We start from the raw sequence: 12,153 nt of genomic DNA on the forward strand, positions 1-12,153 counted from the left end.
TTAATGCAACAAAATAGGAAAAACGCCAAGGGGGGTGAATACTTTTGCAAGGCACTTTAGTTTTTGATCAAATGCTAAGAATTTCTGTTGCATCTTTATCACAGTTCTCTACTTACTGTAAAACATTTTGTTTCACCCCCTCTATCCCCACCCCTTCACATTACATAGTGGTTACATTATATTGCTACTGTGCAGTAGAGACCATCTGTTCAGGAATGTAGGAGTTGATGTCTGCTGGCGAAGAGGAGAGGAGGTGAGGTGGATGAGTTTCATTAGACTGAGATGGAGGATACAGCTCTAAGTTCCCAGAGGAAACTAGAAAAAAAGCGATGGTAAGTTATTCGTTTCCAGTTTCTCTACTATCATTCCAATTACAAACCTGCATTTAAAATGCCCTATTTTCACTGCCAACTAGAGAATACCATGGATTATATTTACCCCTATCTAGCCTAAGTGATGTTAAATTACTTTCAAATATGTGTTACGCTAAGTAGTTTTTTTAATGTCTTGAATCTCCCCTGTAGTGTCAGAAACTGCATCTTCAGGGAAATATTCCACACCAGAGTAATATGTTTCTTACCTGCCACAGGTGAAGGGGTTTGCAGGTGTAGGGAGGCATCCTTGATGGGTTGGTCTGTCTCCTCCTCAGGGTCTGTGGTCAGAATCTAACCAATGCAAAAGTAATTATCAGATTCCATCCACATTAATACTATTTATGATCATTAGCCAGTGAGTCTAGACTTTTCTGTACCTGTATCCTATGACTTAGCCTATATTTAAGTGATTATTAATGGCATCACTTTCATATTGGTAAATGTTTGGCTTCACAGTACCTGTCTGACTGCACTTAGACTGGTCAGTGTTCCAAGGCTGCTGCTGTCAGTGATGACCGTGGCTTGGGACAGTAGGCTGGACGGAGGGTAGGAAGACATATCGGACTTGCTGTACACTGCAATGGAGAAATTGAGAGCAGGCGCAGAGATACTTTATGAAACTTAGTTCTAGCTGTTCTATTATGTCACTTATTCCTTGTTTCATACATGTATTTCTGTCAACAGGACAACTGAAGGAGTAACATGCTGCCACTGTGGCCTTACTGTGGCATGGAAGCTGTGCCATGGTTGCCATGAAAGGACTGTGGCCCATATGACTCTGGAACTGCTGTGTGAGTTGCTGCTGGGAAGAGGAATGAAGCTGCTGCTGGAAAGAGATTGGCTGAAGGGTGGTGAACCCGCCTCCCACGTTGTTGATGACAGGTACTGTTTGACCTGTTGACCAACATAGGCCAGGAAAACATGGATTAGGCTACTTTGTAAATGTCAATTAAAGTTTATCTGACAGCTTTCTGATCATCACTGGAAAAGGAAACAATACACTACAGTGGATATATTTAAAGATTACCATTTGATCATATCTATGCACTGACTTAGAGCCGTTTGAGTGGAGGGTACTATGTGTAGGATTTGTATTTATTAAGGATCCCCATTAGCTGCTGCCTACTCTTTCTGCAGTCCAGCAACATTAAGGCAGTTATGTTCTGAGCCAATTGTAATTTTCCGAGGGCCCTCTTTGTGGCACCTGACCACACGACTGAACAGTAGACCTGCCTTGTTGATAGTGTTGTTAAAAACGAAGAGCAGCGCTTTAGGGACAGACTTCTCCCCATCTTAGCTACTGTCGTATCAACATGTTTTGACCATGACAGTTTACAATCCAGGGTTACTTCAAGCAGTTTAGTCACCTAAACTTGTTCAATTTCCACATTATTTATTACAAGATTTAGTTGAGGTTTAGGGTTTAGTAAATGATTTGTCCCAAATACAATGCTTTTAGTTTTTGAAATATTTAGAACTAACGTATTCCTTGCCACCCATTCTGAAACTAACTGCAGCTCTTTGTTAAGTGTTGCAGTGATTTCATTCGCTGTAGTAGCTGACGTGTTGAGTCATCCGCATACAGTGAGGGGGAAAAAAGTATTTGATCCCCTGCTGATTTTGTAAGTTTGCCCACTGACAAAGAAATGATCAGTCTATAATTTTAATGGTAGGTTTATTTGAACAGTGAGAGACAGAATAACAACAAAACAATCCAGAAAAACGCATGTCAAAAATGTTATAAATTGATTTGCATTTTAATGAGGGAAATAAGTATTTGACCCCCTCTCAATCAGAAAGATTTCTGGCTCCCAGGTGTCTTTTATACAGGTAACGAGCTGAGATTAGGAGCACACTCTTAAAGGGAGTGCTCCTAATCTCAGCTTGTTACCTGTATAAAAGACACCTGTCCACAGAAGCAATCAATCAGATTCCAAACTCTCCACCATGGCCAAGACCAAAGAGCTCTCCAAGGATGTCAGGGACAAGATTGTAGACCTACACAAGGCTGGAATGGGCTACAAGACCATCGCCAAGCAGCTTGGTGAGAAGGTGACAACAGTTGGTGCGATTATTCGCAAATGGAAGAAACACAAAAGAACTGTCAATCTCCCTCGGCCTGAGGCTCCATGCAAGATCTCACCTTGTGGAGTTGCAATGATCATGAGAACTGTGAGGAATCAGCCCAGAACTACACGGGAGGATCTTGTCAATGATCTCAAGGCAGCTGGGACCATAGTCACCAAGAAAACAATTGGTAACACACTACACCGTGAAGGACTGAAATCTTGCAGCGCCCGCAAGGTCCCCCTGCTCAAGAAAGCACATATACAGGCCCGTCTGAAGTTTGCCAATGAACATCTGAATGATTCAGAGGATAACTGGGTGAAAGTGTTGTGGTCAGATGAGACCAAAATGTAGCTCTTTGGCATCAACTCAACTCGCCGTGTTTGGAGGAGGAGGAATGCTGCCTATGACCCCAAGAACACCATCCCCACCGTCAAACATGGAGGTGGAAACATTATGCTTTGGGGGTGTTTTTCTGCTAAGGGGACAGGACAACTTCACCGCATCAAAGGGACGATGGACGGGGCCATGTACCGTCAAATCTTGGGTGAGAACCTCCTTCCCTCAGCCAGGGCATTGAAAATGGGTCGTGGATGGGTACTCCAGCATGACAATGACTCAAAACACACGGCCAAGGCAACAAAGGAGTGGCTCAAGAAGAAGCACATTAAGGTCCTGGAGTGGCCTAGCCAGTCTCCAGACCTTAATCCCATAGAAAATCTGTGGAGGGAGCTGAAGGTTCGAGTTGCCAAACATCAGCCTCGAAACCTTAATGACTTGGAGAAGATCTGCAAAGAGGAGTGGGACAAAATCCCTCCTGAGATGTGTGCAAACCTGGTGGCCAACTACAAGAAACATCTGACGACTATGATTGCCATCAAGGGTTTTGCTACCAAGTACTAAGTCATGTTTTGCAGAGGGGTCAAATACTTATTTCCCTCATTAAAATGCAAATCAATTTATAACATTTTTGACATGTGTTTTTCTGGATTTTTTTGTTGTTATTCTGTCTCTCACTGTTCAAATAAACCTACCATTAAAATTATAGACTGATCATGTCTTTGTCAGTGGGCAAACGTACAAAATCAGCAGGTGATCAAATACTTTTTTCCCTCACTGGCTTTACTTACTCAAAGCCAGTAGCATGTCATTAGTAAAGATTGAAAAAAGTAAAGGGCCTAGACAACTGCCCTGGGGAATTCCTGATTCTACCTGGATTATGTTGGAGAGGCTTCCATTAAAGAATACCCTATGTGTTCTGTTAGACAGGTAACTTTTTATGCACAATATAGCAGGGCGTGTAAAGCCATAACACATATGTTTTTCCAGCAGCAGACTATGATCGATAATGTCATAAATTACCTATGAGGAGAGAAGACTCTCCCAGACACATGACGCTGGGCAGGGAGGCCATGATGAGTCCCTGGGGGGGAGAAGGCGAGGCAGACAGACTGTGCAGTGAGGTCAGGGTGCTTACTGGGGGCAGTGGACCACCTCCTGATACCTGAGATGGGAAAGCGGGTGGTTGGCAGATAGTGACAACAACAGTCATAGATTATTATGAGGATTGAGATTCTTTGTAAACTCAAAGGTTTATGATGGCGGGAAGTATTGTACGATCTTACTAGTTTGATGCGATATGTCTCTTAATTTCACTGGCTTACATGATGATCTATCCCTTGTGATGATATGAAATGGATTGCGATCTCATTGGCTTATGTTATGATGTAATAAATATGGTCCGCGATCCCACTGGCTTTTTGTTATGATGTAATATGGTTTGTGATCTAATTTGCTTATGATGATGTATTGTGGTTTGTGATATCATTGGCTTATTATGCTATAATATTATATGTGATCACACTGGTTTGCATGATGTTGTGATGCAGTTACTAATCTCTGTATTGTGATGTGTATTGTGATAATGTGAACATATTTGCTGATCTCTCTGGTTTGTGAAAATGGGAGGTTGTTTGTGATCTCACTGGTTTGTGACAATGTGTGAGATATGGTTAATGATTATACAGTGCATTCGAAAAGTATTCAGACCCCTTGACTTTTTCCAAATGTTGTTACGTTACAGCCTTATTCTAAAATTGATTTTCCTCATCATTCTACACACAATACCCCATATTGATAAAGCAAAAACATGTTTTTAGAAGTTTTTGCCAATTTTTATAAATAAATACAAAACTGAAATCACATTTACATAAGTATTCAGACCCTTTATTCAGTACTTTGTTGAAGCACCTTTGGCAGCGATTACAGCCTAGAGTCTTCTTGGGTATGACGCTACAAGTTTGGCACACCTGTATTTGGGGAGTTTCTCCCATTCTTCTCAGTAGATCCTCTCAAGCTCTGTCAGGTTGGATGGGGAGTGTCGCTGCACAACTATTTTCAGGTCTCACCAGAGATGTTAGATTGGGTTCAAGTCCAGGCTCTGGCTGGGCCACTCAAGGACATTCAGAGACTTGTCCTGAAGCCACTCCTGCATTGTCTTGGCTGTGTGCTTAGGGTCATTGTCCTGTTGGAAGGTGAACCTTCACCCCAGTCTGAGGTCCTTAGCGCTCTCGAGCAGGTTTTCATCAAGGATCTCTCTGTACTTTGCTCCGTTCATCTTTCCCTCGAGCCTGACTAGTCTCCCAGTCCCTGCCGCTGAAGAACACCCCACAGCATGATGCTGCCACGACCATGCTTCACCGTAGGGATGGTGCCAGGTTTTCTCCAGACGTGATGCTTGGCATTCAGGCCAAAGAGTTCAATCTTGGTTTCATCAGACCAGAGAGTCTTGTTTCTCATGGTCTGAGATATCCTTTATGTGCCTTTTGGCAAACTCCAAGCGGGCTGTCATATGCCTTTTACTGAGGAGTGGCTTCCTTCTGGCCACTCTACCATAAAGGCCTGATTGGTGGAGTGCTGCAGACATGGTTGGCCTTCTGGAAGGTTCTCCCTTCTCCACAGAGGAACTCTGGAGCTCTCTCAGAGTGACCAAGGCCCTTCTCCCCCTCTACGGACAATTCCTTCAACCTCATGGCTTGGTTTTTGCTCTGACATACACTGTCAAATCAAATGAAATTGTATTTGCCACATGCGCTGAATACAACAGGTGTAGACCTTACAGTGAAATGCTTACTTACAAGCCTTTAACCAAAAATGCAGTTTAAAGAAATAAGTGTTAAGTAAAATAAAAAATAACTAAAGAGCAGCAGTAAAGTAAAATAACAGTAGGGAGGCTATATACAGGGGGTACCGGTACAGAGTCAATGTGCGGGGGCACCGGTTAGTTGAGGTAATATGTACATGTGGGTAGAGTTAAAGTGACTATGCATAGATAATAAACAGAGTAGCAGCAGCATAAAAGAGGGGGTGGGGTGGGGTGGGGGGGACAATGCAAATAGTCCGGGTAGCCATGATTAGCTGTTCAGGAGTCTTATGGCTTGGGGGTAGAAGCTGTTAAGAATCCTTTTGGACCTAGACTTGGTGCTCTGGTACCGCTTGCCGTGCGGTAGCAGAGAGAACAGTCTATGACTAGGGTGGCTGGAGTCTTTGACAATTTCTAGGGCCTTCCTCTGACACCACCTGGTATAGAGGTCCTGGATGGCAAGAAGCTTGGCCCCAGTGATGTACTGGGCCGTACGCACTACCCTCTGTAGTGCCTTGCGGTCGGAGGCCGAGCAGTTGCCATACCAAGTGGTGGTGCAACCAGTCCAGATGCTCTCGATGGTGCAGCTGTAGAACTTTTTGAGGATCTGAGGACCCATGCCAAATCTTTTCAGTCTCCTGAGGGGGAATAGGCTTTGTCGTGCCCTCTTCACGACGGTCTTGGTGTGTTTGGACCATGATAGTTTGTTGGTGATGTGGACACCAAGGAACTTGAAGCTCTCAACCTGTTCCACTACAGCCCCGTCGATGAAAATGGGGGCGTGCTCAGTCCTCTTTTTTTTCCTGTAGTCCACAATCATCTCCTTTGTCTTGATCACGTTGAGGGAGAGGTTGTTATCCTGACACCACACGGCCAGGTCTCTGACCTCCTCCCTATAGGCTGTCTCATCGTTGTCGGTGATCAGGCCTACCACTGTTGTGTTGTCGGCAAACTTAATGATGGTGTTGGAGTCATGCCTGGCCGTGCAGTCATGGGTAAACAGGGAATACAGGAGGGGACTGAGCACGCACCCCTGAGGGGCCCCCGTGTTGAGGATCAGCGTGGCAGATGTGTTGTTACCCACCCTTACCACCTGGGGGTGGCCCGTCAGGAAGTCCAGGATCCAGTTGCGGAGGGAGGTGTTTAGTCCCAGGGTCCTTAGCTTAGTGATGAGCTTAAAGGGCACTATGGTGTTGAATGCTGAGCTGTAGTCAATTAATAGCATTCCTCTTGTCCAGGTGGAAAGGGCAGTGTGGAGTGCAATAGAGATTGCATCATCTGTGGATCTGTTGGGGCGGTATGCAAATTGGAGTGGGTCTAGGGTTTCTGGGATAATGGTGTTGATGTGAGCCATGACCAGTCTTTCAAAGCACTTCATGGCTACAGACGTGAGTGCTACGGGTCGGTAGTCATTTAGGCAGGTTATCTTAGTCCCTGTGCCCAAGAACACTATGGTGGTCTGCTTGAAACATGTTGGTATTACAGACTCAGTCAGGGACATGTTGAAAATGTCAGTGAAGACACTTGCCAGTTGGGCAGCGCATGCTCAGAGTACACGTCCTGGTAATCCGTCTGGCCCTGCGGCCTTGTGAATGTTGACCTGCTTAAAAGTCTTACTCACATCGGCTACGGAGAGCGTGATCACATAGTCATCCGGAACAGCTGATGCTCTCATGCATGCTTCAGTGTTGCTTGCATCGAAGCGAGCATAGAAGTGATTTAGCTCGTCTGGTAGGCTTGTGTCACTGGGCAGCTTGCGGCTGTGCTTCCTTTTGTAGTCACCGGAGCCGGCGTAGTACGATTCAATCTTAGTCCTGTATTGACTCTTTGCCTGTTTGATGGTGTGTCGGAGGGCATAGCGGGATGTCTTATAAGCGTGCGGGTTAGAGTCCCGCTCCTTGAAAGCGGCAGCTCTACCATTTAGCTCAGTGCGGATGTTGCCTGTAATCCATGGCTTCTGGTTGGGGTATGTGTGTACAGTCACTGTGGGGACGACGTCATCTATGCACTTATTGATGAAGCCAGTGACTGATGTGGTGTACTCCTCAATGCCATCGGAAGAATCCCGGAACATGTTCCAGTCTGTGCTAGCAAAACAGTCCTGAAGCTTAGCATCTGCGTCTTCTGACCACATCCTTATTAACCGAGTCACTGGTGCTTCCTGCTTTAGTTTTTGCTTGTAAGCAGGAATCAGGAGGATAGAATTATGGTCATATTTTCCAAATGGAGGGCGAGGGAGAGTTTTGTACGCGTCTCTGTGTGTGGAGTAAAGGTTGTCTAGAGTTTTTTATCCTCTGGTTGCACATTTAACAGGCTGGTAGAAATTAGGCATTAAAGTCCCCGGCCACTAGGAGCGCTGCCTCTGGATGAGTGTTTTCCTGTTTGCTTATGGCCTTATACAGCTCATTGAGTGCAGTCTTAGTGCCAGCATCGGTTTGTGGTGGTAAATAGACAGCTACGAAAAATAGTGTGGTCTACAGCTTATCATGAGATAATATACCTCAAGCGATCAAAGCCTTGAGACTTCCTGTAGCTCAGCTGGTAGAGCACGGCGCTTGTAACGCCAAGGTAGTGGGTTCGATCCCTGGGACCACCCATACACAAAAAAAAAAATGCACGCATGACTGTAAGTCGCTTTGGATAAAAGCGTCTGCTAAATGGCATATTATTATTATTAATATTATATTTCGTGCACCAGCTGTTGTTTACAAATATACATAGACCGCCACCCCTTGTCTTACCGGAGTCAGCCGTTCTATCCTGCCAATGTAGCATTTATCCCGCCAGCTGTATGTTATCCATGTCGTCGTCAACTGTAGGACCTTATATAGACAGGTGTGTGCCTTTCCAAATCATGTCCAATCAATTGAATTTACCACAGGTGGACTCCAATCAAGTTGTAGAAACATCTCAAGGATGATCAATGGAAACAGGATGCACCTGAGTTCAATTTCGAGTCTCATAGCAAACGGTCTGAAGACTTATGTAAATAAGCTATTTCTGTTTTTTATTTTTAATACATTTGCAAAAATTCTAAAAACCAGTTCGCGGTTTGTCATTATGGGGTATTGTGTGTAGATTGATGATTATTATTTATTTAATCAATTTTAGAATAAGGCTGTAACGTAACAAAATGTGGGAAAAGGGAAGGGGTCTGAATACTTTCTGAATGCTTTCCGTATAATGGTAGGTGATCTCACTAGTTTGTGATGGTTTGTTTCCAGGAGTGTGTGGCTGGGCTCAAGTTGGATGGGGCTGGCCAGGCAGTCTGCCAAGCCTCGGTCTCCACTGTGACCCTTCACTGATCCCAGACTGTCACATGTGATTTGCTGGCTGTACTTCATGCCTGGAAGAGAGGAAGAGTGTTAGGATGAGTTAGGATCAGGTGGTATATCCAGGCTCTGTCGTAGCCGGCCGCGACCGGGAGACACATGGGGCGGCGCACAATTGGCCCAGTGTCGTCCAGGGTAGGGGAGGGAATGGCCGGCAAGGATGTAGCTCAGTTGGTAGAGCATGGCGTTTGCAACGCCAGGGTTGTGGTTTCGATTCCCACGGGGGGCCAGTATGATAAAATAAAATAATAATGTATGCACTCACTAACTGTAAGTCGCTCTGGATAAGAGCGTCTGCTAAAAAAATAATAATAATAAAAAAATAAAAAAATAAAGACATTTTGCACCCTGGCAGTCTTGGTTCTGTTCCTCTGTATAGCGGTACTAATAATAGTACATAACACAACATCTGAGGACAACATGAATGATTCATTATGCTGTTTGTGGATTCAATGAAATAATATGTTTTATTCACTTTGGTGTTAGTGAGTGTTACCTTGCACAGGGTTGTGTGAGAAAGTTTGGTTGGTGGTGCTTGCTGATTGGCTGGTGTAAGGCGAATCGAGAGCCAGTTTATGGCGGAAGGCCTCCTCCTTGCGGCGGTTAGCGAACCAGTTGTACACTCGTACCTCTGTCACCAGGTTAGAGCCCAGTCCAGCCAGCTGCGATGGAGACACACCCCTCTGGAGACACTCAGCACTGAGGGAGAGCCAGAGAGGCCCCAAAAGCAAGAAAAACGTGTTTAAAGGGGGACACGCTAAAATGACAATGACAGCTCCTCCATTGCACTGGAACTGGGAACATTTCTTACCATTTCTGTTACTTTTTATCTGACCCCTCCCCTCTATCTCACCTGTTACACTCCTCCACTAATCCCTCTCTCTCCTCTTTAGTTGGGTTCTTCTGTCGTTCATAGGCGTGGAATAGGATTTGCTGGGAGGCGGGTCCCCATTTGAACCTGTTCCTCCGTCCTTTCCTCACGTCTTCTCCCTGCTCCTCTCCAGTCCCAAGGCCATGCCTGGCATTGGTAAACTCTGTGTGGAAAACAAGCATATTTTTGTATTGTTCATCTGCTATCGTCATATTAATATCAGTATTTACATTAGTATCAGTATTATTCAGACCGGATTGTGTTATACAGTTGAATTCGGAAATGTACATACACTTAGGTTGGAGTTCAACCACTCCACACATTTCTTGTTAACAAACTATAGTTTTGGCAAGTCGGTTAGGACGTCTACTTTGTGCATGACACAAGTAACTTTTCCAACAATTGTTTACAGACAGATTATTTCACTTATAATTCACTGTATCACAATCCCAGTGGGTCAGAAGTTTACATACTGTGCCTTTAAACAGCTTGGAAAATTCCAGAAAATGATGTCATGGCTTTAGAAGCTTCTGATAGGCTAATTGACATCATTTTAGTCAATTGGAGGTGTACCTGTGGATGTATTTCAAGGCCTACCTTCAAACTCAGTGCCTCTTTGCTTGACATCATGAGAAAATCAAAAGAAATCAGCCAAGACCTGTCTGGTTCATCCTTGGGAGCAATTTCCAAACGCCTGAAGGTACCACGTTCATCTGTACAAAAAATAGTATGCAAGTATAAACACCATGGGACCACGCAGCTGTCATACCGCTCAGGAAGGAGACACATTCTGTCTCCTAGAAATGAACGTACTTTGGTGCGAAAAGTGCAAATCAATCCCAGAACAACAGCAAAGGACCTTGTGAAGATGCTGGAGGAAATAGGTACAAAAGTATCTATATCCACAGTAAAATGACTCCTATATCGACATAACCTGAAAGGCCGATCAGCAAGGAAGAAGCCACTGCTCCATAACCGCCATAAAAAAGCCAGACTATGGTTTGCAACTGCACAAAAGATTGTACTTTTTGGAGAAATGTCCTCTGGTCTGATGAAACAAAAATAGAACTGTTTGGCCATAATGACCAGCGTTATGTTTGGAGGAAAAAGGTGGTTGCTTGCAAGCCGAAGAACACCATCCCAACCGTAAAGCACGGGGGTGTCAGCATCATGCTGTGGGGGTGCTTTGCTGCAGGAGGGACTGGTGCACTTCCCAAAATAGATGGCATCATGAGGAAGGAAAATTATGTGGATATATCGAAGCAACATCTCAAGACATCAGTCAGGAAGTTAAAGCTTGGTCGCAAATGGGTCTTCCAAATGGACAATGACCCCAAGCATACTTCCAAAATTGTGGCAAAATGGCTTAAGGACAACAAAGTCAAGGTATTGGAGTGGCCATCACAAAGCCCTGACCTCAATCCTATAGAATATTTGTGGGCAGAACTGAAAAAGCGTGTGCGAGCAAGGAGGCCTACAAACCTGACTCAGTTACACCAGCTCTGTCAGGAGGAATGGGCCAAAATTCTCCCAACTTATTGTGGGAAGCTTGTGGAAGGCTACCCGAAACGTTTGACCCAAGTTAAACAATTGAAAGGCAATGCTACAAAATACTAATTGTGTATGTAAACTTCTGACCCACTGGGAATGTGATGAAAGAAATAAAAGCTGAAATAAATCATTATCTCTACTATTATTCTGACATTTCACATTCTTAAAATAAAGTGGTGATCCTAACTGGGAATTTTTACTAAGGTTAAATGTCAGGAATTGTGAAAAACTGAGTTTAAATGTATTTGGCTAAGGTGTATGTAAACCTCTGACTTCAACTGTATATATTTTTAAACATAGGGATAATTCACAGGAACTTATGTTACATATTAGAGTATGAGCAGGGTTGGGTAGTAATGGAATACATGTAACGGGGATTATGTAATGGACAATTCCACGGTAACGGAATTACGCTTTGACTCAGATTTTTCACTTTAAAATGTATGCCAAACAAAAAACATTGATTTCAAAGTTTTAACAAACCATACAACTCTATGCACAATGACTACTTTGAACAATGCACACAAACAATTGAACAAAAACACATTTACTGGAAGAACTGTGCAGATGCAATGTTTGGTAACAGAATTACAGTCAAATCTCCCTCAATTTTTTATGCGATCACGTTTTCAAGATTCAAAGATGGCTGCAAAAATAACGGGGTGTCAGCTATGACATGACACCTTGAGTTTGAAAAACAAATGTTTTGGTTATTGAACTACAGTAGTTGAAGTGGATTTACATCTGGTAATGGAATTATGGTGACGGAATTCAGGGCCAGCACTAGCCTTTTGGGTGCCCTAAGCAAAATTCTAC

The 12,153-nt window shown here is 44.0% G+C and overlaps 1 protein-coding gene across 1 annotated transcript in view; it reads right to left on the bottom strand.

Moving 5' to 3' along the window:
• LOC121584756 (hepatocyte nuclear factor 1-alpha-like) overlaps positions 1-12,153 on the bottom strand; it is a 51,284-nt gene continuing 39,131 nt past the window's right edge. The window contains exons 3-10 of the mRNA XM_041900849.2: positions 9,769-9,949; positions 9,412-9,614; positions 8,784-8,929; positions 3,804-3,945; positions 1,098-1,268; positions 834-949; positions 581-665; positions 1-315 (exon numbers count right to left, since the gene is read on the bottom strand). Of these exons, the coding sequence (XP_041756783.1) occupies positions 185-315; positions 581-665; positions 834-949; positions 1,098-1,268; positions 3,804-3,945; positions 8,784-8,929; positions 9,412-9,614; positions 9,769-9,949 (1,175 nt within the window). The 3' untranslated portion in view covers positions 1-184. The remainder of the gene's footprint in view (positions 316-580; positions 666-833; positions 950-1,097; positions 1,269-3,803; positions 3,946-8,783; positions 8,930-9,411; positions 9,615-9,768; positions 9,950-12,153) is intronic.

Source organism: Coregonus clupeaformis, chromosome 16, assembly GCF_020615455.1.
Source record: "Coregonus clupeaformis isolate EN_2021a chromosome 16, ASM2061545v1, whole genome shotgun sequence".
In the NCBI taxonomy this organism is placed as follows: Eukaryota; Metazoa; Chordata; class Actinopteri; order Salmoniformes; family Salmonidae; genus Coregonus; species Coregonus clupeaformis.